We start from the raw sequence: 23,090 nt of genomic DNA on the forward strand, positions 1-23,090 counted from the left end.
AGACAGAATAGCAATTTGGAAAAGGCAAGTGAAAGAAGGAAATTTTGAAATGTTTTCCAAAACTGCTGAGTGCGAGCTAAAATGTGATATCAGCTTGCTAATTGTTGACCATTTAACATTGCTCGGAGAGAAAGTTCAGCATTACTTCCCAAATGTTGAAATCCAAGACTATGATTGGATCAGAAATCCATTTCTTTCAACTGCAACGAGGAACTTTTCACTTATTGAAGAAGAAGAATTAGCTGACAAAAAATGATCGAAATCTGTTAATGATGTATGAAGAGGGTGACTTAGACAGCTTTTGGATTCGCATTTCAAAAATGCATCCAAACATAGCTAAAAAAGCGTTAAAACTTCTTCTGCAGTTTTCTACTACATACATTTGTGAAGTATCCTTTGCAACGATGGCAAACTTAAAGACGCTGAAACGTGGAAGCTTAAAAATGCTTGATGACGAAATGCGAGTGTCTTTATCTAATATTCCACCAAATATTCAGAAACTGTGTTCATCCCATCAACCTCATACATCCCATTAAAATGGTAAGTAGCTATTGGTGTTATTCAACTTTTTTTAATTCTTGCACATACTTACATACTGTTACTCATAAATGACAACAATGTATGTTATTATCTTACAAATCATATATTTTTAAAAATATAACTGAAAGGTTTTCATGAGATATGTTGTGTCCCCATACATTTCGTTATTACAATTTATGTATGTGTCCGTATCTCTTATAACAGGTTAGTTTAACCTCCGGCTTGCTAGTAAAACTGAATTACTGTGTCGCGAAATGATGCATGTCTAAAAAGTGTGTCACCAACATGAAAAGTTTGGAAAGCTCTGGTCTAGGGGGACTATGTTTTCTACTACTATTGTGGGGGCAAAAATCTTTGAAATGGAAGGTGATCCAAGCCAGATTCATAGTCTAAGTCGTTTTTTGCAGGTAAGCTGTCAATGGAGTTGGTTTTCTAGATGTTATTTTTCTCTCCCGAGTGCAGTCTGCATGGCTGATGTCTCTTGGGTAGAATCTATCACATTTCTCTACGTCTCGGAGAGGGGAGCATGGAAGGAAGCAGAAAAGGATAGAAAGAATTGTAGTCTTTACTACCCAGGACAGACTGGTAAGATATCTACCTCCTACCTAAAAAGAAGTCAGGACCCCTTCCAGGACAGGAAGGGAAACAGTAGCATCCCTCCTGTCCTCATGTAAATACCTTTGATGGTGGTAGTCACTCACCTCATCTAATGAATACTGGTGGATAGAAACTTTAACCTGGACAGCTGAGCTGTAAAACCCCTGTCATAGTGCCCTTTCCCAAATCTGAAGGAAGAGCCAGAAATAGCACGTGTGAACTGTCATCACATCTCTGGTGGAAGAGAGTAAAACTTCTACTGGGTTGCCAGATGGGTAGGCTTTAACACTTGTAATTCTCCCACAGCACTGGACCAATTAGTTGCATCTAGGACAGCAACTCATTCGTTCGTCTTAGCAGAACTGGCATGAAAGAATGTAAGAATACGGGAATTTTGCAGAGTGCACAGACACCGTTGCTTTCCCTCTTCCCCAGCCTTGCAAGGAACACACATGATCAATCTCTTAAAAATTAAGACTGGGGTGATTTATTAATCCTGTTAAGAACTCTGATACAAAGCACAGTAAAAGGCCACAGACCAGTAAATAAAATGTGGCTTTTGGCCACTTTACAAATGCTGCTACAGTACTACCAGTTAAACAGATTCACTCACACCAGTTCAAACGACAAGTAGTTCAACTGGCAAAGGAAAGTTCTGATCACTTCTCAGTTTAAAAAGTTTAATAAAGCTTTATGTGTTTGCTGGTTTAAATGCTACCAATTTCCAGAAGGGTATTTATAATTAAGTAAAGGGAGAACTAAAGAACATTATTAGGTTTGGAAGGCAAGACTGTGTTCCTAGGCCGTAGGAAACGCTTCTGAATGTAAAAGAATGCAAGAGTAGCAGACTGTATTATAGGCCTTGAGTTACTTAAATTTATACAGATTAGCATGATCTGTAAATATACAATATAAACAACTGTACATACATGGCATATAGCTTTGTTCTCCAAAACAGTAGGCAACTTTATTTTTTAGCTTAAGACACCTTCGCCTGCCAAAACAAAAAGGCACATCTGAACAAGATGCATGCTAAATACTAGGGATTCTCTCAGTTAACTGAGTTAGGTAGTCCTTGCTTACACTTTGTCAAAGTAATAGTGCATTTTGAGAACTCCACTTCGATACTCAACCCATTTTTTTCTTTTTTTCTTTTTTTTTTTTACATCTTCAGCAGCAAATCAATGGAACTTAAGACACCGCGTCAAAAAATCTGAGAACAGTAGTTGTCGTTCACAAACCTCCACGCTCGCACAAAGTGACAAGGTGAGGTTTAAAACCAGTAACACTGTACATCCTCTGCTTGGGCAGCAAGTCCACTGTTCTTTTGAGGAAAAAAAAAGAAGGAAAAATAAAAAAAAAGGCCACTAGTGCTCAAATTTGAAAAATTTCACAAACGCACCTTTTTGGCTCAGTGCAATGAACTGATGTCAGTTTTCAATTCTTTTAGTGTCGTTTACAGTGCAAAATATATACTCTTTATACTGGCATAACTGTCGGCACTGAGGATCTGAGGCAAGGCAATGCTACTGACCACCTGAGGGTAAGGCTGTAGAGGAGCAGACACAGGCTAGAGTGCGTATTCTTACTTTTCCAATTTAACCTCTTTTGGTTTTGGTTTTATTTATTTCTTTATTTTGATCAGTAGCACTTTTATAAGAGCATTATTTCTGAAAGTACTAAAATACACTGCCTTTCTGAATAAATAAAAAAAAAAGGAACTTTACAAATACTATTCCAGTGTCAATGACTAATATGGCTAAGGTCATTGAGGAGTTTCTGCATTTTCTAGCAAAGACAGTCTGTGCAAAGGAGGATGGGAAATCTCCCTTTTGTAAGTCTTTGGTGGCAGTTTTGGTAACTGAGGGCTTGAGTTCTGCCGCGGTGGGACTGGGGGAGCAGGAGGATGGCTGAGGCTGTTGTGGCTTGAGCTGAGCACATAGCAGCGGCGCAGTATTCTGGGAGAGGGTGTGCTTGGAGGAGTGTTTGGAGAGTTTGGGCACGTGCTGGCTTCCCTCAACCAGTCTGGGTCTCTGTGGAAGCGTCCTCCTGGCGGTGGCTGGAGATTGAAGGGACAGTTTATGAAGTGCTCCGGAGGCCGAAGCGGCACTGGTGGAGGGGTGTCAGGAAGCGGGTCCCGGGGAGGTGGTGGCGGGGGGCTGTGCAACGGTTGGTCAAATGAACTATTGTAAGCGGGAACTCGAGGCTGTATCTTTGGAGGGGGAGGCTGCCTAGGTGGAATGGCAGGAGGATCGTCATCAGATTTTGAGCCTCCCTAAAATGTACAAAGCAAAAAAGATTACAACTAGCCTTCAGATTTCTAATCCAGAACCAGTTCTAACAGATGCAAACGAAGCGACAGTTTAGAGTGAAGCCACTGGTTTGTAAGATAAAACCATGACAGTCTGACAGCACTGACTGCTAGATTATTTTATTATTTAATTATTACTAGCTTAATGGTAAAGGTTTCTCTCTAGATTAAAAAGTCTCCCACGTGTACACAGACAAAACTCATAAGTGTGTCCAAACGTAGTCTGCTCACCAGTATTTTGCTTATAAGTACATCAAAGGGTATTTTGCTGTTTTATCTCAGTCCAAGATATTACATATTCTGAGTAGTCCTGCAGTATTTTAAAATTGTAATGAAGCGACCCAAAATCTATTACAACTTTGTGCTAAGAAGTGGGACTAACAAGGGTGAGCATTTGCAGTGACTGAAGATTAATAGACTAATTAAGATTGTTATACTGCATCTAAAAAATGTGTCTGGGTTAACTTAATCAATACAGTTGTTTTGCGACCCAGTATTTTTATTGGTAGGTTTGCTATCAAGATGATTTCAATAGGGAAAAAATACCTTAGAGTTCAAAGTGTCCTGATCAAACTTTTTGCGTGGCGGAAGTGGAGGAGGAACCAGAAATTCATCACTGAGCTTATGTAAACTACTCCACGAACTGAAGAAAGATTCTGCAGGGATGAAGACAGTTTCAGGCACTGCACAAAGCGGTGAAGAAAGCACGCTCAAAGCAAGCTAGACACAAGCTAACAAACAATCTTTGTGCTCAGTGGCATCACAAACTGTTCATTGCAGTGGAGGAAATTATTTCCCCATCCACTTTTTATAATCATACGTTCTATTTGACAAAGGAGACTTTATCTGAAGAACAGAATATAGTCATCAGCAGGTAATCAGCAATGTTGAAAGATGGAGCCTAGATAAAAGAAGGAATATAGCGAGCGCACCAACATCGTTTCATTTGCAAGCTTCTATATATATCATGAAGTATTTGCTGTTCAAGTGGAGATAGGTGATGGTGCCTATATTTTGGATACGTTTAAACTGAATATCAATATGAATCATATGCTTTTTCGGCCAACAGCTAATTACAGGTTCACATTTGGGATTTACAGGGTTGCTTATGGAATATAACAGTAGTAGGGCTGTGCTCTCTCAACACAAAAACGCTATAGACAAAACGGTGCGTGTGATTCCCACCACCCCACCTCTTTCATTTCTAAACGTTTCCAGGCCTTTTCCTGTTTGAGGAGAAAGGGTCATTTAAAAAGATTCAGGAAAAAGATGAAACGTTTCGCATTTAAATCTAATGTTAGCTCTTGCTGTAACTTTTGTTTTCTTTCCATTTATCTGCAACATGCAGATGGGTGAACAATCTGATGTATGCTCTGTTCCCCATTTGGGACTCTGTATTGCAATTCTGGATTTGAATAAAACTGAAATGGAAAAAGGCAACTGGTAGTATTAATGAGGAAGTAGAAAGGAAGTTGACCACAGCTAGAAGCATTTTCCCAGCTGCATTTCAGACTCTGATTATAAACAGCACAGTAACATTGCTACGTGTGGGATTGACAGTGCCTCTCCCTCCCTGATAGCAGAACAAATACTTGCAATAAATCTTAGTACCAGTCACTGTCCTATCTAATTGCTTTACCTGTATAATTTGCCTTACTGATTAGCGCTGCAGAAAATCCCAAACAGGAAAACATCCATATTACCTGTTGGGAACTAACCTGAGGAGCCTTTAACTTTTCTGCATTATACTACTGTATAGTTTACCTACAACATGTGCAAACAGTTTCTACATACCGGTATCTTATTTATTTTTCATCCCTCTCTTACAGAGAATGTCATTACTATCAGGCACTTACGACAGGTTTAGAAAACAATAAATGAAATACTTGGGAGTTCGAATACTCACTTGACTGCGGCAAAAAGACAGGGGCGAAGATGCTATTGCTACCTATTGAAATGAAAAATGGGTTAGAGGAGCACTTTTGGACTCAAACATCTGACTTCACATGTTTATACAAGATCTAAAACAGTGTCAGACTCCAGTTTATCTTTAAAATATATCGGGCGATTTCTGAAATTCATTGCTGACCTCGGCTGAGTTCTATCACCTTCTCTCTCCTTTCCATATGCGACCGCTTTCATTTATATAGTTCAACATTACCCATTTTTTCCATTACGTGGCTTAGCCTGCGTCTGTTTCTCTCTTAGCCCCAAAGGGCACTTTAAGCCCAAAAGCTTGTCCAACATCTCTCTCAATTATACAGTCGGTCCAACAAAAAATACCACAAAAAAGCCCTTGGTTTCTATTACATATGTATTTTTAGGCTAGAACATCTGACTTATTGCTGAGAATGTGTTGGTTTTTAAAAAAGTAGCAAGGTGTTATAGCTCAAAGATGCACTAAATGCCATAAACTCTGGACATTACCAATGACATTTGGTCGTGAACATTAACTACTCCTTTATCTTTGGGGAATGTCTACACTGCAGCAGCAGAGTTCGGTCTTGCTGTTGGGGCAGTGAGCCCTGTTCCCACTGAGCAGGTGCAAGGTGGTGAGGACACCCTCGGGATGCACCAGATGCAGCTCTTGAGCACACCAGCAGGCCAAGACTTGAGCATGGTGCTAGAGGTGCCCCCAGTCTCCTCTTCCAGTGCTGAAGCATGTAGAGCAAGAGCAGGAGGTCAGGGTTTGTTGCCCCAGCTGTGACAATGAGCTTTTTGCTCCTACAGTGCAGATATACCCTTAAGTCACTCCTCACCTGTAGGCTTGAGACCTTCACAGCAGCCACATGAAACCCTAGCTGTCCTTTCACCCGAACCCAAGGGACACAGCAGACTCTTCTGCCACTTGCACCCCCGAACGTGACACAGAACCTTGCAACTGCCCCAACCAACAGCACCGCAAGCTTTTCTTCCAAGATGAGAGACTTGCTCACATGTTAGAAAAAGAACTTGGATGACTGTTTAAGCAGCAAAAATGACGGCACATGTCATAACATCCTTTTGTTCCCTTTCTAAGCAGACTGTGGGTTCCCAAACTGTACAAACGGTGATACAGGAGCGTGATAGTCTAGCCACTGATATCACAATTTTTTTTTTTTTCTTTTAAAGGTGGCGTGAGAAGCAAAAAAAATTTAGCAGCAGACAACGGGGTGGAATTAGCAATAAAAATGCACTGCATACATACCACAAGAGCTGTTGAGATCAGGTTCTAAAAACACACTAAATTCTGAAGAAGCTGATACCGGTGGAGTAGACGGTGTATTTGGAGAAGTTGGTGCAGACACTGTTGACTCATGCTCTGCTTCAGTAATTCTACTGAAACTTATCTTACTTGGTTCCCTTTCAAGTGGGGTGGGATGGCCTCGTAAGGTGCCAGAGGTGGAGCCATGTCTGCCGGTATTGGGCCTTATTCCAGGAGACTTCAGAGTGTATGTTGTTTTTCTAGGCTAGAGAAAGGAAATGTGATTAATCAGGGCAAACAGTTGTATACTGACAATAACAGCAAAAATGCCAAGCCACTAGTCCACATTTACAAAAAGGAACCAAATACAGCATCCTAACAGTATTTATTTAATCTAGATGATTTTATAATGGCTCTATGTAGATGATCTGTCACTACTTATAACCACCTGCTCCTTAGGGTTTATTATATTAGCAGCTCCTTGAGTGGTAATCGAGGAATATGTTAACAATAGGGTCAAACAGAAGCGAGTAAGGGAAAGTGAACTCAGTGACAGAATAGTCCAGCTCAGACAGACAAACTTCTTTTGCAAATGGGGCACTACAGGTGAGAGGATTCAGGCTTGCACACTTCATACACTTTGCAATGCTTGTCATCTCTCTTCTCTGACCCACATTTTTCACAGTCTTATACAGCAACGCTCTACATTGGAGTCTGTCTCAAGTGCTAGACTCCTGGACCTCGTGTGTGATGTTACAGGATCACAGGAAAGTAGGGCTGAAAGGGGCCATGTGAGGTCATGCAGTCCAGCCCCCTGCTCAGGCTAGGATCATCCCTGGTTCATTCTCCTCCAGATGTCTCTTGGTGACAACCCTACAGCTCCACGGGGGTCTTCTATGTGGGCTTTATTTTATCTGCAACTCACCTAGAGAGACTGATGTGCAAAAAAACCCAACCAAAAACCCACCCATGTCCAACCCAAAGCAGGTGCCAGGGATTGTGGGTCATTTCCATGCGTGGCACGTTGGCCCTCAACGCCCCACTGCTGGATAACCTATTGCTATACAAAATAAGAAGGATTTGACAGACGCAGTGTTGCACAGAATTAAGGGGGTTTTGCTTTGCTTTGTTTTTAACAGAGTTATGAAACTCTGCACTGCTCAAGAAGTCTTCTCCAATCATTCTGAAAATGTATGAGTGGAGTTTCAGACACAAGTATTGATCAGAACAAGCTACGGAACTGAAAGCTGCATTCTCGTGGCATCTGTTTTAGAGATCAGTTAGAAAAAGATAGGTCTGGGCTACTGGGGGCAGTCACAAACATCTCCTGGTATAGATGGCATGATATGCTCCTATTGCTTGTATCACAGAAATGTATCGTGGCAACTTCTTCATGCATGGATCCAAGAGTGTCAATCACTAATTGATATCCTCTGTGTTCTTAAACTACTCGTTACGTTGGTGTCAGCCATCCCAGATCACTCAGCTAGTTCTGAAAGAATTTTTCACTTGGAAAACATACTGGGTACATCTGCATGTTTATTAACACGCCATAATTACAGCTCATTAAGTTTAGTACCTATAATTAGAGGTACTAAATTTAATGCGCCGTAATCAGCACTACTGTGCAGTAGTGCCGGCGCACGTTTTTTCGTGACGCTAACGCACAGTATACCAATTCTACTGCACATTAGCGCATTAGCGTGGTTTTTTCTAGATGTGCTAATGCGCAGTAGAATTAGGCTACTGCACCTTCAGCATCTTGTGTCAATGTGCCCACTGATTTGGAATAATCAGCATTCACACAACAGACAGATTCCTGAAGAAAATGATTGTAAGATCTTTTCTGATTCTCTTTTAGATCAGGAGCATCGGCACACTCACTCCTAGGAGAAAAAAAATTATTTAAACTGCTTTACAGCCCTCTTACTCCAAAGATGTGCAAAAAACATCTCTGACTGCAAGGAGGTACAGAAGGAACAATGACACAGCAGCAAGTTCTCTACCAGGCAAACTATCAGCATAAAAATCATTCCACGCTCTGGCAGCTGTTTCTTTTAAACGACTGACATAGTAATAATATCTGGTTTCACAAGAGACTGATTGTACCTCACTCGGTTGTACGGTATATTTCGATTTTTGCAAATACTTGAAACAATAAAGAGAACTTTAGCTGTGAAATTATGTTTTAGAAAAATATTTCTTTGATCAAAGTAAAATACAGCAACTAACGTTGGCTCCAAAGGGCTTTCCCCCCTTCAGTCATATGCCATTTTTTTGCAGTGCCTTCAATTTAAATCATGTTATTACATAGAAGTAAGACTGGAATGTTATTGAAGCCATGATGGTCCAGGAAAGGTATGATGCAAGGGTTTTTTGTGAAATCTTTTATTGGACAAACTATATAGTTGGTTGAGAAATTGACAGAATCATCGAATCATTTGACAAGCTTTCGGGCACAAAGCACTCTTCTTCAGATGTGGGGGAGAAGTGGATAGCACAAACGCATGTGTATTACTCCACATAAAAATGAAAATATTCTGCTTCAAGGAATGGAGGACAGCTATAAAATGATGGCAATTGTAAACAAAACAAAGTATCGTGATGTTCTTTATAAATCCACGGTGCATCCACACCTTGAATACTTTGCCTAGTTCTTGTCCACCCCCCCCCCAAAAATAATATAGCTAGAAAAGGTCCAGAGAAGGGCAACAAGGAAGATCAGTAGTATGGAGATGCTTTCTTATAAGGTCAAGCCTATTCAGTTTAAAGGCACTTGAGGGGGGACACGATAAGGGTTTACCAAAATACTAAATGGCGATGAGAAAGTAGATAGGGATTTGTTATTTACTATCTCCCTCAATAGAAGAGCTAGGGGTCACAAAATGAAACGAGTAGGTAGTAAGTTTAAAACTAACCAAGGAAAGTTCATTTTCACCCAGCGTGTCACTGAAGGGTGGAACTCATGGCCACCAGATATTGTGGAAGTCCCAGATTCAAAAAGGGGCTGGTCAAATTCTCGGAGAAAAGGAGCATTAGTAGCTATTGAGCACGAGAGTTAAGGATACAGCCTCCAAATCAGAATTTCCTAGACCTTAAATGCTTGAGGCTGCGAGTAGGAGGCACAGTGGGGAAAAAGCCCTGGTTGCACCCTGTTCTCTCTCCCTTTCGGCATCCACGCTCTGCCCGTGTGACACAGGGGCCTAGGCAGGATGGACCTATGGTCTGACCCAGTAAATGGCAGTTTTTATGTTCATTCGGAGTGCCTATAAGAAAAAAAGAAGTGCAGTAGAACATCTAATGTAACCAGTGGAAGAACAAGACCATCTGAGAAGGAAAGAGGTTATTACCTCCGGAGCACAGGGAGATTGGTCAAGGTAGCATTTAGACTGTAATGAGCCATATAGCCTTCAAACCACCCCCAAACCTGGCCCAACTCACCAGAAGCACACTCCCCTCTGATCAGCAAATATCAACATGGGACACATCCCTGCCTTAACAACAGATGCAAAACCTGTAAAGGCATCTCCTCTATTACCACAATCCACGCTGCCCCACAATGAAATGGTCAAACTGTGGACCCTACACACGCCTGTTACAGAAAGTCTCTCTCATCCAGTGCACCCAACACCATCATGGAAACAATTTGAGTAAAACTAGATAAAGACTATGCACTGGAATAAACTCCCACAGAAAATAAGATAGATGCACATGAACACCAGTAGGTAGTGATCTATTTACATATAAAACAAAAGCACGTGTGTTGCTCCATCTACTATTTAGCTCAAGTTGTCTGCTTCTTCCCCACAGATTTCATAGACATTAGGGCTGGAAGGGACCTCAGAAGATCATCGAGTCCAGCCCCCTGCCCAAAGGGCAGGAAGTCAGCTGGGGTCCCAGCAAGATAAGCATCCAATTTACTCTTGAAGGTGTTCAATGTAGGTGCTTGAACCACCTCCGGTGGCAGGCTGTTCCAGACCTTGGGGGCTCGGACAGTAAAGAAGTTCTTCCTTATGTCCAGCCTGAAACGATCTTGAAGTAGTTTGTGACCATTCGACCTCGTCATCCCTTGGGGCGCTCTGGTGAACAAACGTTCCCCCAGATGCTGGTGGTCACCCCTGATAAACTTGTAGGTGGCCATCAGATCACCCCTGAGCCTGCGCTTTTCCAGGCTAAAGAGCCCCAGGGCTCTCAGCCTGTTGTCGTAAGGTCTGTTTTCCTGACCTCTGATCATGCGCGTGGCTCTTCTCTGGACTCTCTCAGGCTTCTCCACATCCTTTTTGAATTGTGGAGCCCCAAACTGAACGCAGTACTCCAGCTGCGGCCTCACCAAGGCCACGTACAAGGGGAGAACGACGTCCCAGGATTTGCTTGAGAAGCATCTATGGATGCAAGCCAGCATTTTGGTCGCTTTACTAGCTGCAGCATCGTATTGCAGGCTCACGTTCATCTTGTGGTCAGTGATGCCCCCAAGTCTCTTTCTTCTGCAGTGCTAGCCAACATAGCACTGCCGAGCCTATAAGGATGCTGAAGGTTTTTCCTCCCAAGGTGGAGAACTTTGCATTTTTCAGTGTTAAACACCATCAGGTTCTTGTCTGCCCACTTGCTGAGCCTGTCCAGGTCAGCCTGGATCGCCCCCCCGTCTTCTGGTGTGGATGCTTTGCCCCAAAGTTTAGTGTCATCAGCAAACTTGGCCAGTCCGCTTCTGACTCCAGTGTCCACATCATTAATACATTTTCAGGTTCCAGACCCGAAGAAGGGTGTTTTGTGCCTGAAAGCTTGTCAAACCTCTCTCCCAACTATATAATATAGTTGGCCCAATAAAAGACATCACCAAAATATCCTTACCTCTTAGAATATATGATAAGAGAAAAATGATAGTATTAAAACTGAAGTTGATATCATATCTACTCCCAGTTTTTATTGCAAAATACAACTGGCCTATCAATAAGCCAAGAGGGTTTTAGTACCTAAAATTACACCATCTAAAACAACAGAACCTTTTTTAAATAACAGATGTCTTCCAAGAAAACCTACCTGCAAAAGGAGAACTGTGATTCTAATGGAAGTTTTCAGGATTTACTGATGTTACTAAAGTAATTAGCAGATTTAAAACAAACTTAGAACTTACAAATTTAGGTGGCTGTTTGCAGTTCCGAGGTTCAATTTCTAATGATTTGTTGAACAAGTAATCTGTAAATTCTTTTTCTGATGCATTGCCCATCGGGTTGAGATTTTCAAAGAACTTCTAAAATGAGGTAAACCAGTTTCAGTAAATAAATCTTTACACACAGACATGCAGGTATAAAATTGTTCAGTGCAATCCCAATATTTCATTGGCTACCATCTAACTATTATGCCACTCAAATTTACAGCGGGAAAAATTCAACACAAGCCCCGATAGAAACAATGTAAGAAACATGCATGTTAAAGATAACAAGAGATTAAGTGCCTGAAAAAAAAATTAAATTGAACAAACTGAGTTGCTTAAAATGGAACCAGATTCTTGAAACCACTTTTATTGAGTACTTATTAAGTAACATTTTTTTTAACCATAGTGGCTAAGGGCCAGCCAAGAACGCGGCCCCTTTGTGCTAGGCACTGCAACTACACAATCAGACAACTTTGCTGCAAATAGTTTCTAGACCAAACAGAAGAGAGGTGCATTGTGGCAGATGGGGCAGAAGACCCCAGCAGAGGAAATACATGGTGGCAAATGTCCTGTTAGTGCCCTGACTTTTGGTAAGAAAATTAACTTAGAAGGGGATCAGTTAAATGGGAGAAAAGGAAAGGGAAGGAGGGGTGAGAAGGGCAGGACTGCAAACATGGGGGTGTGAGGGACAGGTACAGAATGGAGTCACAGTGAAGAGAATGAGAGAAAAGGAAAATGGAGAGAGTCGTGGCTAAGTTCACACCAAAACTTAACGTAGTCGCCTAGATCTCCCAGTTCCTTGGTTCTCAACCCACTTTTTTTTTTTTTCTTCAAATCTGACTTGTGCAAAGGGCACAGAATAACTATGCCTCTGTCTTTTCTTGGCTTAGTTTCAAAATATTGCCATTCTCCTTGCTGTAACTTTAAATTGGAATTTTTTTCTTCTTAGTCTCGTCCTCGAGAATTCAAGAGCATGCTACAAATACTGGTTTTCAATACAGTACATTTTAGAGGCAGCTCAAACTGGGCTCTGTATTCCATGGCAGGGTGCATAATCCATTATTAAACAGATTTTTAATGCATTAATACATTTTCAGATCTCTTCTCCATCTCATTCTTTTTGCAGCCTAGTGTTTTATTGCTTCTTGACTGCTGCTGTAAACTGAGCAGAAGTGCTTACTAAGCTGGCTTAGGTCTTTTTTCTCCCAGAGCTGTTCATTAATGTAAAACCCCAGAAGGCACATATGGGTATTTGAAGTTCTTACTCTCCACGAGCATTATCTTACGTTTGCAAAGGGATTTCATTTGGCATCATGTTGACAATATACCTTGCTTTAAATTCTTCAGGATTCTCTCATCTTTGGCTAACCTAAACAACCGTCAGCTACAAATCCTACTAGGTAACTATCAGTACCCTTTGCAATTTGGGAATATAATAAATGATAGTCTTGGGCAGAACCCAGGTTAAAAAAAGCCCTATTTTTTAAGGTTTTATGGAGCTGAAAGATGATCATTTATTCCTACTCATATTTTTTCTATTCTTAACTAGTTTCAATCCATAACCAACTCATCCTATGGGTGTTCAGCCTGTTCAGTAGGTTTTTGTCAGCATGCACTTTAATGGTTCAAATACACTGGATAAAAACAAAGGATTGATTCTAGATCAGAGGCATGTTTTTCCTCGATACAAACTGTTGGTTTGTCATCATATCATTCTGGTGTTTTATAATTGATAGCTATTCTTAATTCCTCCCACACTAAACACATCCACTCATTCCCAGACTGCTTGTGAAATGTAACAGCAAAAGCAAGCAGTATCTGCTGCAGAGTAGTGACTGAATCAGCCATAAATCTAACACGATGAACTACGGAGGGATTTGGAATTTGTGCATGTTTGAAGAGGTCTGATTATCATTTGCAGTTATTCTGCTATTAAGGCGGTTCCTCCCTCACACCTGCTCTTACCACAGCTAGAATAATTACAGCGAGCATAGATTATACGACATGTTTGCATTATATGCCTAGTAACACATAAGCACACATACATGAGCATAAGCATATTGCAATTCTTCTTTGATTACCCGTATTTCTGGCTCTATCCGTAAACAGTAAGGCTGGTTTTGATACTGCTGAATTTCTCCCGTAATTTCAGCTACTTTTCTTCTCTTACTAAAATTCATTAGCTCTTTTCCTTGTTCTTCAAAATATTTGTAAGATATATTCCTAATTAAAAAAAAAAAAAAAGACAATTTTCACATTTCAGCCCAACACCCATTTTCATTCTTGCTGACAAATGACAACAAAAGAGCTCTATACATAAAAGTCAAGGAAGTTTTTTCCTTTAATGCACCAATGCTGAATTCACCAGCAACAGCAACGGGGCTGTACATTCTCCCCGGAAGTAAGATGTCACCTCAATAATATATTATTATAGTGAGGTCAGGAGTTCAGAGATCACATCTCCAGCATGCAGTAAAGGGATGATGTCAAGGAAAACAAAAAGGGAGATGAAATTCAAACTTTAAGAGAAATCCTATTTTCTTTAACTGAAGTTTGCACACGTAGGGCAATATTCAATAACTTCTTTGTAAAGCAAAGAGGAAACATTTAAATAAAATATTGCCAAGGAATATTAGCATATTTAATAGGTAAAAACATTCAGTAAAAGTAGCAGTTGTTACTGTAGTTTTCTCAAAACTATTCTTGAAAATGCAAAATTCCTAAGATATGCCAAAAGAAGGCAGAAACATTTTCACCCCTAACCTGTAACTGGAAACACTGCTGGAGTTAAGTACCCACAAACATTACAAGCCCATGAAACCAAGAGGGAGGTGCAGGCTGAGAACAATCCCTTGGCAGAGGACAACATAGAAGAGGGGTGTCAAACACAGTCCACAGGCCGGATCCAGCCCACGCTGTTGCTCGATGCAGTGTGGCTGGGCGCAGTGGCCTGCTGCAGAATAATAACTGGAGGCAGAAGGACAAGCAAAGACTGACACAGCCCGCTGCCCTCTGGTCACTTCACCAGTTACCACTACTGTAACTAACTCCCTGGGCATTGACCCCCGCTACATGCCCTGTGCTGGAAGTGCCGCTGTGGCAGAGGGTCCATGGTGGTAGTAGCTCCAGCTGCATCAGGGGGCAGACAGTGGTGGCAGCTTCCTCATGCCCTGTGGTCTAGACCCAGGCCAGGGCACAAGGTAAGTCTGATACACCTGACATAAAACCTCAGACAAGTTCAACAGATGTAATCAGAAAAGAAATTCAGTATAAAGGACCTTAACTCGGGCCCTGTGGTACTACTTACCAAAGAAAGGCACACAGGGTGGATTGATTGACTTGAGTTTAGCTAGGTATTTTTTAAAGTGATCTTGGCTTAATTCTACTGCTTCATCCAACATTTTCTTTTTTCTCTCCTGTAATGCCTAATTTATAGAACAGAAAAAACAATGTGCATCTTTTGTGCGGGATGGCTAGGAAAAACAAGTTATCCTCATACCCCTCGCGTCCAGAGTTGAATAAAAACTTGGTTTCACGATATGAGCTTATGTTTTACAGGTTCCTCTGCGCTACTACATCACGTGCTTTATTCCATCAGTTAAAAACATGATCCCGATTTGTCTCGTATACATTTCAAAACTAAACACACTCCTTATTTATCTAGAAGCAATACGTGTAAAAATATCTCTTTACACATTGTCGTCTGAATTTCAAGAGTCCTATTTCTTTGGTATCTCCTCGCAGCTTACTACAGACTAATTTTAGTTAAAACGTTGCACTTTGTGCCTGAACGCTTGTCCAGAATCCCTCCCAACTAGAGCTGGTCCAATAAAAGATATCACCAAGAAACTATGGGCTCTTGTACTTTTTTCCTTTTGAAGTCAGTGCTGCTTAATTTCCAATAGTCCAAATGTTTTACTTGAAAATTGCTAAAGCTGGCTTCTGCCAGTCTGCTTACGCTGCCATACGTTCAGAACACGAGAGCTTAAAAATAAGCTTAACAGCACCCCAATTGAGAAACAGGGTCCTTAAAGCGAGCTTGCACCTTCCTGAATAAGGGCCTGGAACACAGCCTGTAAATGTCCAATCCTGTATGTGAACCCTTCAGATGAGCAACTAAAGGAAGAAGGGATCACTTGGGATCACCTGTAGCTAGGGAGCAGGGGGAGGGGAGGGTACAGGACAGGGGACAAGCAGTGGCAATGAGGTTGTAGCTTCCAGCCCCAGCAACTAAAGGAAGTTGGGATCCCCTGCCTTTGTGGCAGCGTCTTCCCTGTGCCCAAGGGATCACCTGCCTTTGTGGCAGCGTCTTCCCTGTGCCCTAGCTGTAACCCTTCTGCTCCCAAAGGGAGTTCAAGGTATTTGTTTTCACCTATGAAGAGCTGGACTGTTTGAAACGTGCTTACCCAAGAGCTGCAATCTGTGGAGATCTGCAGTACCACTGCTCCCTCCACCCCTGCCATTTCAATAGAAAACCTGCATTTGCAGTGGCAAATTCACAGCTCTGGGGTTCTCTTCCCTCCTATCCACTAGGGAACTGAACTAAGGCTACAAACTCATTTCACACAAGTCACTAGGCAGCCAGAAAATGACTGTGACATTCAACTAACCGGGCTGGAACAGAGCTAGCAAACAGGCGAATGCCTCTACAGCCCATTAAAAACCTGAACTTTTATGACAACGTTATCCATGAGCATGTCACATTAGGCTTTTAAATAATGAGTATGTGCTTCTTGATGCAGGTTAGTTTAAGTATGATGCATGAGACTTACCTCAAATGTGTGATCTAGTCTGTACACCGACACAGAATTCATCGCACTGACTATCTCCAGCACACCATTGAAATTATTTAAGTCTTGAAAAACTTGCAAGATCTCTATAATCCTACTTAACACAGCCACTCGCTCCTCAAAATTCTCTGTTTCCACTATGCACCTAATTAAAAAAAAAAGCAGCAGCAATTTTGGAAATGCTGGTACAGAAGGTTCACAGTTTACAAAGGCATTGAGATTAAGTTTTAGTCTCAACAAATGGAGAGGTCAAAATGAATACCATTACTCTAGATATTTCACTCTATTTGCACAGCCTTGGTTTCGTCTCGAGAGTCACAAGGACAAACTGCATGGACGGTGTAATTGCACATGTTGGATTAAGAAAGTAAAAGCGTGAAAAACTTTCAAATGGAGAAGTGAAAAGAAAAAAAATATTGGTGGATATGCACAGAAAGACTCTTGATGCTTTTCTTGAAATACATCATTTACAACTGAAAAGAGGAAAGCAGCCTACTCAAGGGTTTTGGTTATGTCTCATGGAGGGTCAATCACACCCTCTGTGCAGAAATACACAAGTTACTTGTACAGTACCTGGAGTTTTTTTGAGATGTGTTGTCCCTCTATGTTGTACATGTACACCAGCTGCCTAAAACTAGAGATCTTTGCTAGCAGCATTTATCTGATCTGCATGCGAACCATACTGAGGATAATAAAGGGGGAAGTGGGACCGGTTCCTTCTCTGCTGGGGACTCCACAGAACGTAGAGGAAACCGAAGCAAAAGGGAAGTGGGGGTAGTGGAACATACAGAGCGACATCTCAAAACTCCAGCAACTGTATAGATAAGGACCTTCTTTCTTCAAGTACTTGTCCCTGCACACATTCAACAGTACATGAGAGTAGGTAGAATGGAACTGTGGGAAATGAAGAGTGAGAGAGAGAGAAAAGAAACTCCTTATGCCCCTTAAAAATCACCCCGATTTTATATAAGCTCATACAATACAGTCAATTCCAAGGGTATGTTTAGGAGCGACTGCAGCCTGCGGAGACACAGCCAAGCTAGCTTTAAGTCAGCCCAATCACGTACCAACAACAGTGGGGCCCAGCATGGCTTTTCAAGCCTGCCTGGGATCCTGAGTAAATGCTCAGGTGCTGGCTTGCACTAAAACCCAGGTTCCACACTGTTAGGAGATTACTGGGGTAGGTCACAACTTTGACTGCAATGCAGACATATCCTAAGAAGTTAACTATATACCACTAGGAAGGGAAGTTGCTAAAGCAAAAGTTGCAGGCTACAGTGGCATCTAAGGGCAGGGGGGAAGGGACTGCTGGAGTGGTCCATCCTGTATTGCCATTTATTAACCCTCTATATGGTTCACAAGCATAGCTAAAGTGTGTGCAGGGATCAGGTGAAAACTGCTGGCAAAAGTCTGGCATCGGGTACAAGGAGCACGCATGCAACCTACAGCAGCACCTGGCCTGCATAGTTACTGAAAGACAGCTGATTCAAACTTTAAGGCAACAGCAGAAAACCCAATCTTCAGTTCGATTCAAGACTGCTACACTAACACCCCTTGCACTTACTTTTCAAACCACAGCGTAAGATTTGTAGTGTGACGAATCATTTTCAACAAATTTGGAGAGTTGATTTCTTTGTCTTCTTTAGTCCACACACTCCCTACAAGTTCAGAAGGCTGCACTGCCCTGTTAAAGAAAAAGCAGCATAGGGATGTTTAATAGCTTAATTCACCTGTTCCAGGTTTGGGTGGGGAGATTATTTCTGGCCCTAATGTGACTTGATATTTGATAAATAGAAGCCAACAGAATCCTCCATGAGAGAGTTATTCAAGGCAGCCTTGAGACTGACAGATCAGTACAGATACTAATGGAGGCAGCAGCATGAGCTAGCAACCATAACTATATCCCAAGTGCTGTGCTCTGTCTGCTAGCGCATGCTAAAGCTTCATCTTCACTGCTGCTGTGATCCATGCTGACTCAATTCAGCCAGTACAGATGTCAGTGCAGGCTGCAACCATGCTTTCATTTTGCTGTGTACGCATACCCTTAGCTTTTATGATGGTCCTTGGGGAGTAAAATCCTCTTGGACGCAACCAGCATGCCTTATAAAACACCCCTCCCACACTGGTTTAAGCTTTAAATGCTACAAGGTTGGCCCATCCAGGGGCTAATATTGACTACACACAAATTTTAGTGTCTTAATTTATTATCCATATTTTGTCCTGGCAGCAATTTAATATGCATCTGAGTAAATCTGATTTTGTTTTTCGCCCTACATACTCTATTCCAGCGTGCAGAGCAAGCCAAATGTGACACTGCAAATCAGAAAAGCGAAGGAGAGCAGACTCAGTTCGCAGCAGATTCTTTGAACCGAACAGCAAGGTGATTACCTTAATGCACGTGTCAAACGTGGCCCACAGGCTGGACTGGGCTCCCAGAGCTATATCATCTGACTTGTGGAGCTCCTGGAAGGGCCAGGGATTCAGTGGCTGGGTAAGCAGCAGCAGCATTAGCTCACATGGCTCTGAGATGACATGGTAGTTCAGGGTGCCATGGGGGTTAACACCGCTGAAATCCTGAGTACAGAGCCCTATGGGGACACGTTTCAGCAGTGGAAGGGCAAACGGTGGTGTTGTTAACCTCTGAAGGCATCTGAGCTGATCCAGCAGCTCAGGCCCACGTAGGGGTTAACATCATCATTACTCACCCCACCACCGGAGATGAGTTCAAATCTGGCCTGTGAGGAGCCCCGCAGCCTGCAACCAGTCCAGGGGCCCAAGCAATTCTGACACCCTTGTTTAAACGTTTCCCTTCCAAAGGAAGGGAAAGCTGTGGGGTAGCTATGATAAAATGACTGCCGTTTAGTAAATACAATTTCCAGATTGAATTATCATAGCCAGTTAAACCTTTGGAGTGTGACTAAACAAATTATCTACTCCCCCCATATACAAGTAAAGTACTTTAGATCACCATATTCTGGTAGCTCTCTCTAGTAAAGAAAAGGAAATTTGCATCTTCAAGCCTTTCAAATAGTGAGCTATATGGGACCAACACAAAGTTAGTTATGGAACATGCGTTATTTGAACACTCACCTGTAGAGGTCAAATTCTAGAAGTGTCAGCTGCCGAGCTATTTCTATGGGGTGAAGTGTCATGAGGTCAAACATCTCAGGCTGTCCAACGTGGCAAATATGCCATTCAATTGGTGGCAGTGGGCTCTCAAAGGTAATATTATGACTAATTCCATCTGCTTGAGCAATTTTTTTTCTCTTTATAATTTTAGCAATGGATTCCACCCACTTCTTCATGGATTTGCCTGCAAAATACCAACCATCAAACAAGATTCATATTTATGCCGTGACAGATTCTCCAAAGGGGTTTCGGGCTGATGTATCCTTCTGCTACTGCTATGAAATGAGGTCAGCAATCACTACTTTTGGATAGGACTAAAATGTACCTAAACCTGTTATAAATCATGTTTTAGGCTTGTTTGAAAACATGCCCCATAGCTCCTACAATTACCTGCATTTGTGCCTGCAAACCAGGCATGGTGCTCATTTTGGGGGTGAATTTTTTGTGCTTATTCTAGCCGGGCCTTAGGGGCAACCAAGAGTGTGACATCTTTGGGCTCTCCAAATGCCCCCAAGAATAATAGTCCACACGCCTGCCCTGAAGAATTTACAACCTACACAGGCAGAAAATAGGGCAGGGTGGCACCTTAGAGACTAAACAGCTCCCTGCCCGAACTTCTGCCAGGCTTCAGGCTAACCTGGAGAAGATCAGCTAAATGGGGGGAGGTGGGGGGAAGTGAAGGGAAGAGGGGTGAGGAGAAGGGAGTCAAGGGCCAGGTGTGGAATGAAGCTGAAGTAAAGAGGCTGAGCGAAGTGGAAGGAAAGTGGTTGGACAGAGACAGGAGGCAGATGGGCAGAGTCCAGTCAAAAAACTGTTGGAAATCCTCTGCAGGTCTAACTGTTATGCAGCTACTTGGAGTCTGGCTGACTTTTTACATAGTTGAATCACCTAGATCTCTTGGTTCCTCATTTTTTTAGCTGCATTCTCTTCTACAGATGTTGATACCACACAAGGTGACTTTAATCTGTCTTTCCTTGACTTTAGGGATGGAAGAGGTCAGAGCAAAACAACTGCTCAGTTCAGGGCAGAGATGTTCCAGCCATGTTCTCCAAACGGTGGTTCTCCTAGCTTTGGCAGCTTCCCTTCCTAACAGCTGGAGTCTTCAGCTGGTTCTTCTCCACTGGCTCCCCACTTGCCCGGGTTACATGGCTGGGGAGGGGATGCACACCTGATGATGGGGGGGTGGGTCTCCCTGGCAAGTCCTGGGTCTGAAGAAGGGGTGGGCTCTGACAGGGAAGAGTGTAAAATAGGACCCAAAGTCCAGCATTGGCTTTTGCTGGGTCCTTCACTAAGTCGCACCTTATTAGAGTTTACTGTTTGCAGTTCAAGTAACAACTTTACACTGGATTGTAAAAGTTCATATTTGATTGAAAAGACCTGAGGAACAGAAGTCCATAACATTTATCTTTGAATGATCTCCCCTTGCTTGATAAAGGCACAGTACATGAAGTGACTGGGTATTCTAGGGAGTCCAAGTCAAACCTCTTTCAAGGGGCTGGATAAAACCAAGTCTTCATCAGCAACATCTCATGTTGTGACTGTGTCAACCAGCTGGGGATGAATTGCTCATTTATAAATTAGTGACTCAGAAATGTACTGCTGGATGCCTACTTTGGTAATCTAAATACGGTCTCTAGCATCAGCAGTGTAGCTTCAACTCCCATTTTTGTTATTCTCCAACCAGACTACAAAGGAAGTCTGCTAGTCTTTAGGGAAGGTTATTTAAGTGCTCTGTAAACAGCTCCATAGGAAATAACACTGAGTCCAGTGGATGTTATTCAGACCTCCTCTCCTGGAAGGCGTGATCTTCAAAACGGAGGTAGTAAAATTGGAAAGGACTGCAACAAGGAGAAATTAATATCAATATACAATTTTGACGAAGCTAATTCTCCAGGAACTCAGTGTGAAAGAGGAAGTGGTTCTGAATTCTAGAAGAGCCATATGGGCTCCAGAAAATGTTGACATCAAATATTTATAAAAGCTAGATAAGCTCTGATAAAATAATGCAATACAGTTAGAAGTTATTTGCTGATAACAAGTCAAGCCTCGGGCTCAACTGTGCTAACATTTATGCTGCGAGATTGATGTGCTCATGTGAGCTGTTACAAATAAAAAAACTGGCAGGATTAAGCACCCAGAATATAAAAGAAAGTAAAACAAGCAAACATGCAAGCAAGCGAATTATAATGATACTATACCTCTTACACTTGAAATAAATGTCTCCAGTCTGTCAAGCAACTCCAGATCTCGTTCAAAGTCATAAAAATGATGTTCTACCCAGTGTCGAAAAACATTTAATATCCTGAAAAACAGGGTGGGGGGAGAGGGAGGAAATCACCTTTAGTGTTTTTGAACCCCCAACTACATCTCACCTGCAAGCTGAATGAACCCTGGGTCCTGCAAAAGCTGCATGCAATTATGTAATAAAAGACTAATCATAATGCATATGCACAATGGGGTGTGGCTACAACTCTGGAGGGAGCCTTGTCTTTGACTGGTCTCAATGTTAAGACTGTAATTTTCAGGATTTAAAACCCCAAAACCATGAATGCTAGAGTGCTACAGAGAAATGAAAAAAGAAAACTATAAAGGGGGTAAAAAAAATCAAAACAATGTTCTTATAAGCAGTTTAAGTAAAAGAATTGTTATTTTTATTTGGACTTTTCTTTCGAAAGCTGGTTATCAAGTTATGCTGTTATAAAATTTTCTAACCATATTGTCACTGCATCCTTTTATTTACAAAAAAGGTAAGAAAAGTGGGACAAGATCCAATTCTCCCCCGCCACCCCGAAAAAGCCCACAATTTTTCACTTGCCTTTTCTCTATATTTTCTTAAATAGTAAGTATTAAAATAATTGATTGAATAGTTGATCACATGACAGTGACTTTTGAGATGGAAAAGAATAATGCAATTTATTTCTCTCCTTCAAGCAATATAATCTGAGCTACTCTCTCACACTGCATTCAGATGCATTAGAATACCCTGAACTGAATCCAAAGCAGGCAGCACTTCACGTGACACAGATATAATCTGTTCCAAGTCAGTCCAGAAAAGAAAACTGAACATTTTGCATTAGCTGAGACTACTAAATATTCTTTAAGGGCATTTTTACACGTGCTCTGGGATGCAGCACCGGGTGCTTTAGTTAGTGAGCTGTGCTAATTAAAAGCGCCCCCAAGTTGTGCATCAGCATCCCCACACTGAAAGATGGCATGGGGTGCTTTGAACCAAAGCTCACTGAACATGTTTTAGTTCAAAGTGCCCTGCCGCCATTTTTTCAGCATGGAGGCACCGATGCACGTGATGCAGAAGGCTGCTGGAGTGCAGCAATTTCTGTGCTCCAGCCAACTCAATTTATTCCAGCATGTCAAAACAGGCTCCCTACA

General features: G+C 41.9%; 1 protein-coding gene across 1 annotated transcript in view; it reads right to left on the reverse strand.

Annotated features, from left to right (window-relative positions):
• Window positions 1-1,601: 1,601 nt before the first annotated feature.
• SOS2 (SOS Ras/Rho guanine nucleotide exchange factor 2) overlaps window positions 1,602-23,090 on the reverse strand; it is a gene marked incomplete at its 5' end in the record, with an annotated part of 57,639 nt that continues 36,150 nt past the window's right edge. Inside the window, 12 exon segments of the mRNA XM_025203496.1 lie at window positions 1,602-3,412; window positions 3,995-4,104; window positions 5,355-5,396; window positions 6,636-6,897; window positions 11,764-11,880; window positions 13,866-13,981; window positions 13,984-14,007; window positions 15,092-15,209; window positions 16,557-16,719; window positions 18,139-18,258; window positions 19,665-19,887; window positions 21,902-22,005. Coding sequence (XP_025059281.1) covers window positions 2,903-3,412; window positions 3,995-4,104; window positions 5,355-5,396; window positions 6,636-6,897; window positions 11,764-11,880; window positions 13,866-13,981; window positions 13,984-14,007; window positions 15,092-15,209; window positions 16,557-16,719; window positions 18,139-18,258; window positions 19,665-19,887; window positions 21,902-22,005 — 1,909 coding nt within the window.

This window comes from Alligator sinensis, unplaced genomic scaffold, assembly GCF_000455745.1.
Source record: "Alligator sinensis unplaced genomic scaffold, ASM45574v1 scaffold50_1, whole genome shotgun sequence".
Lineage (NCBI taxonomy): Eukaryota > Metazoa > Chordata > Crocodylia > Alligatoridae > Alligator > Alligator sinensis.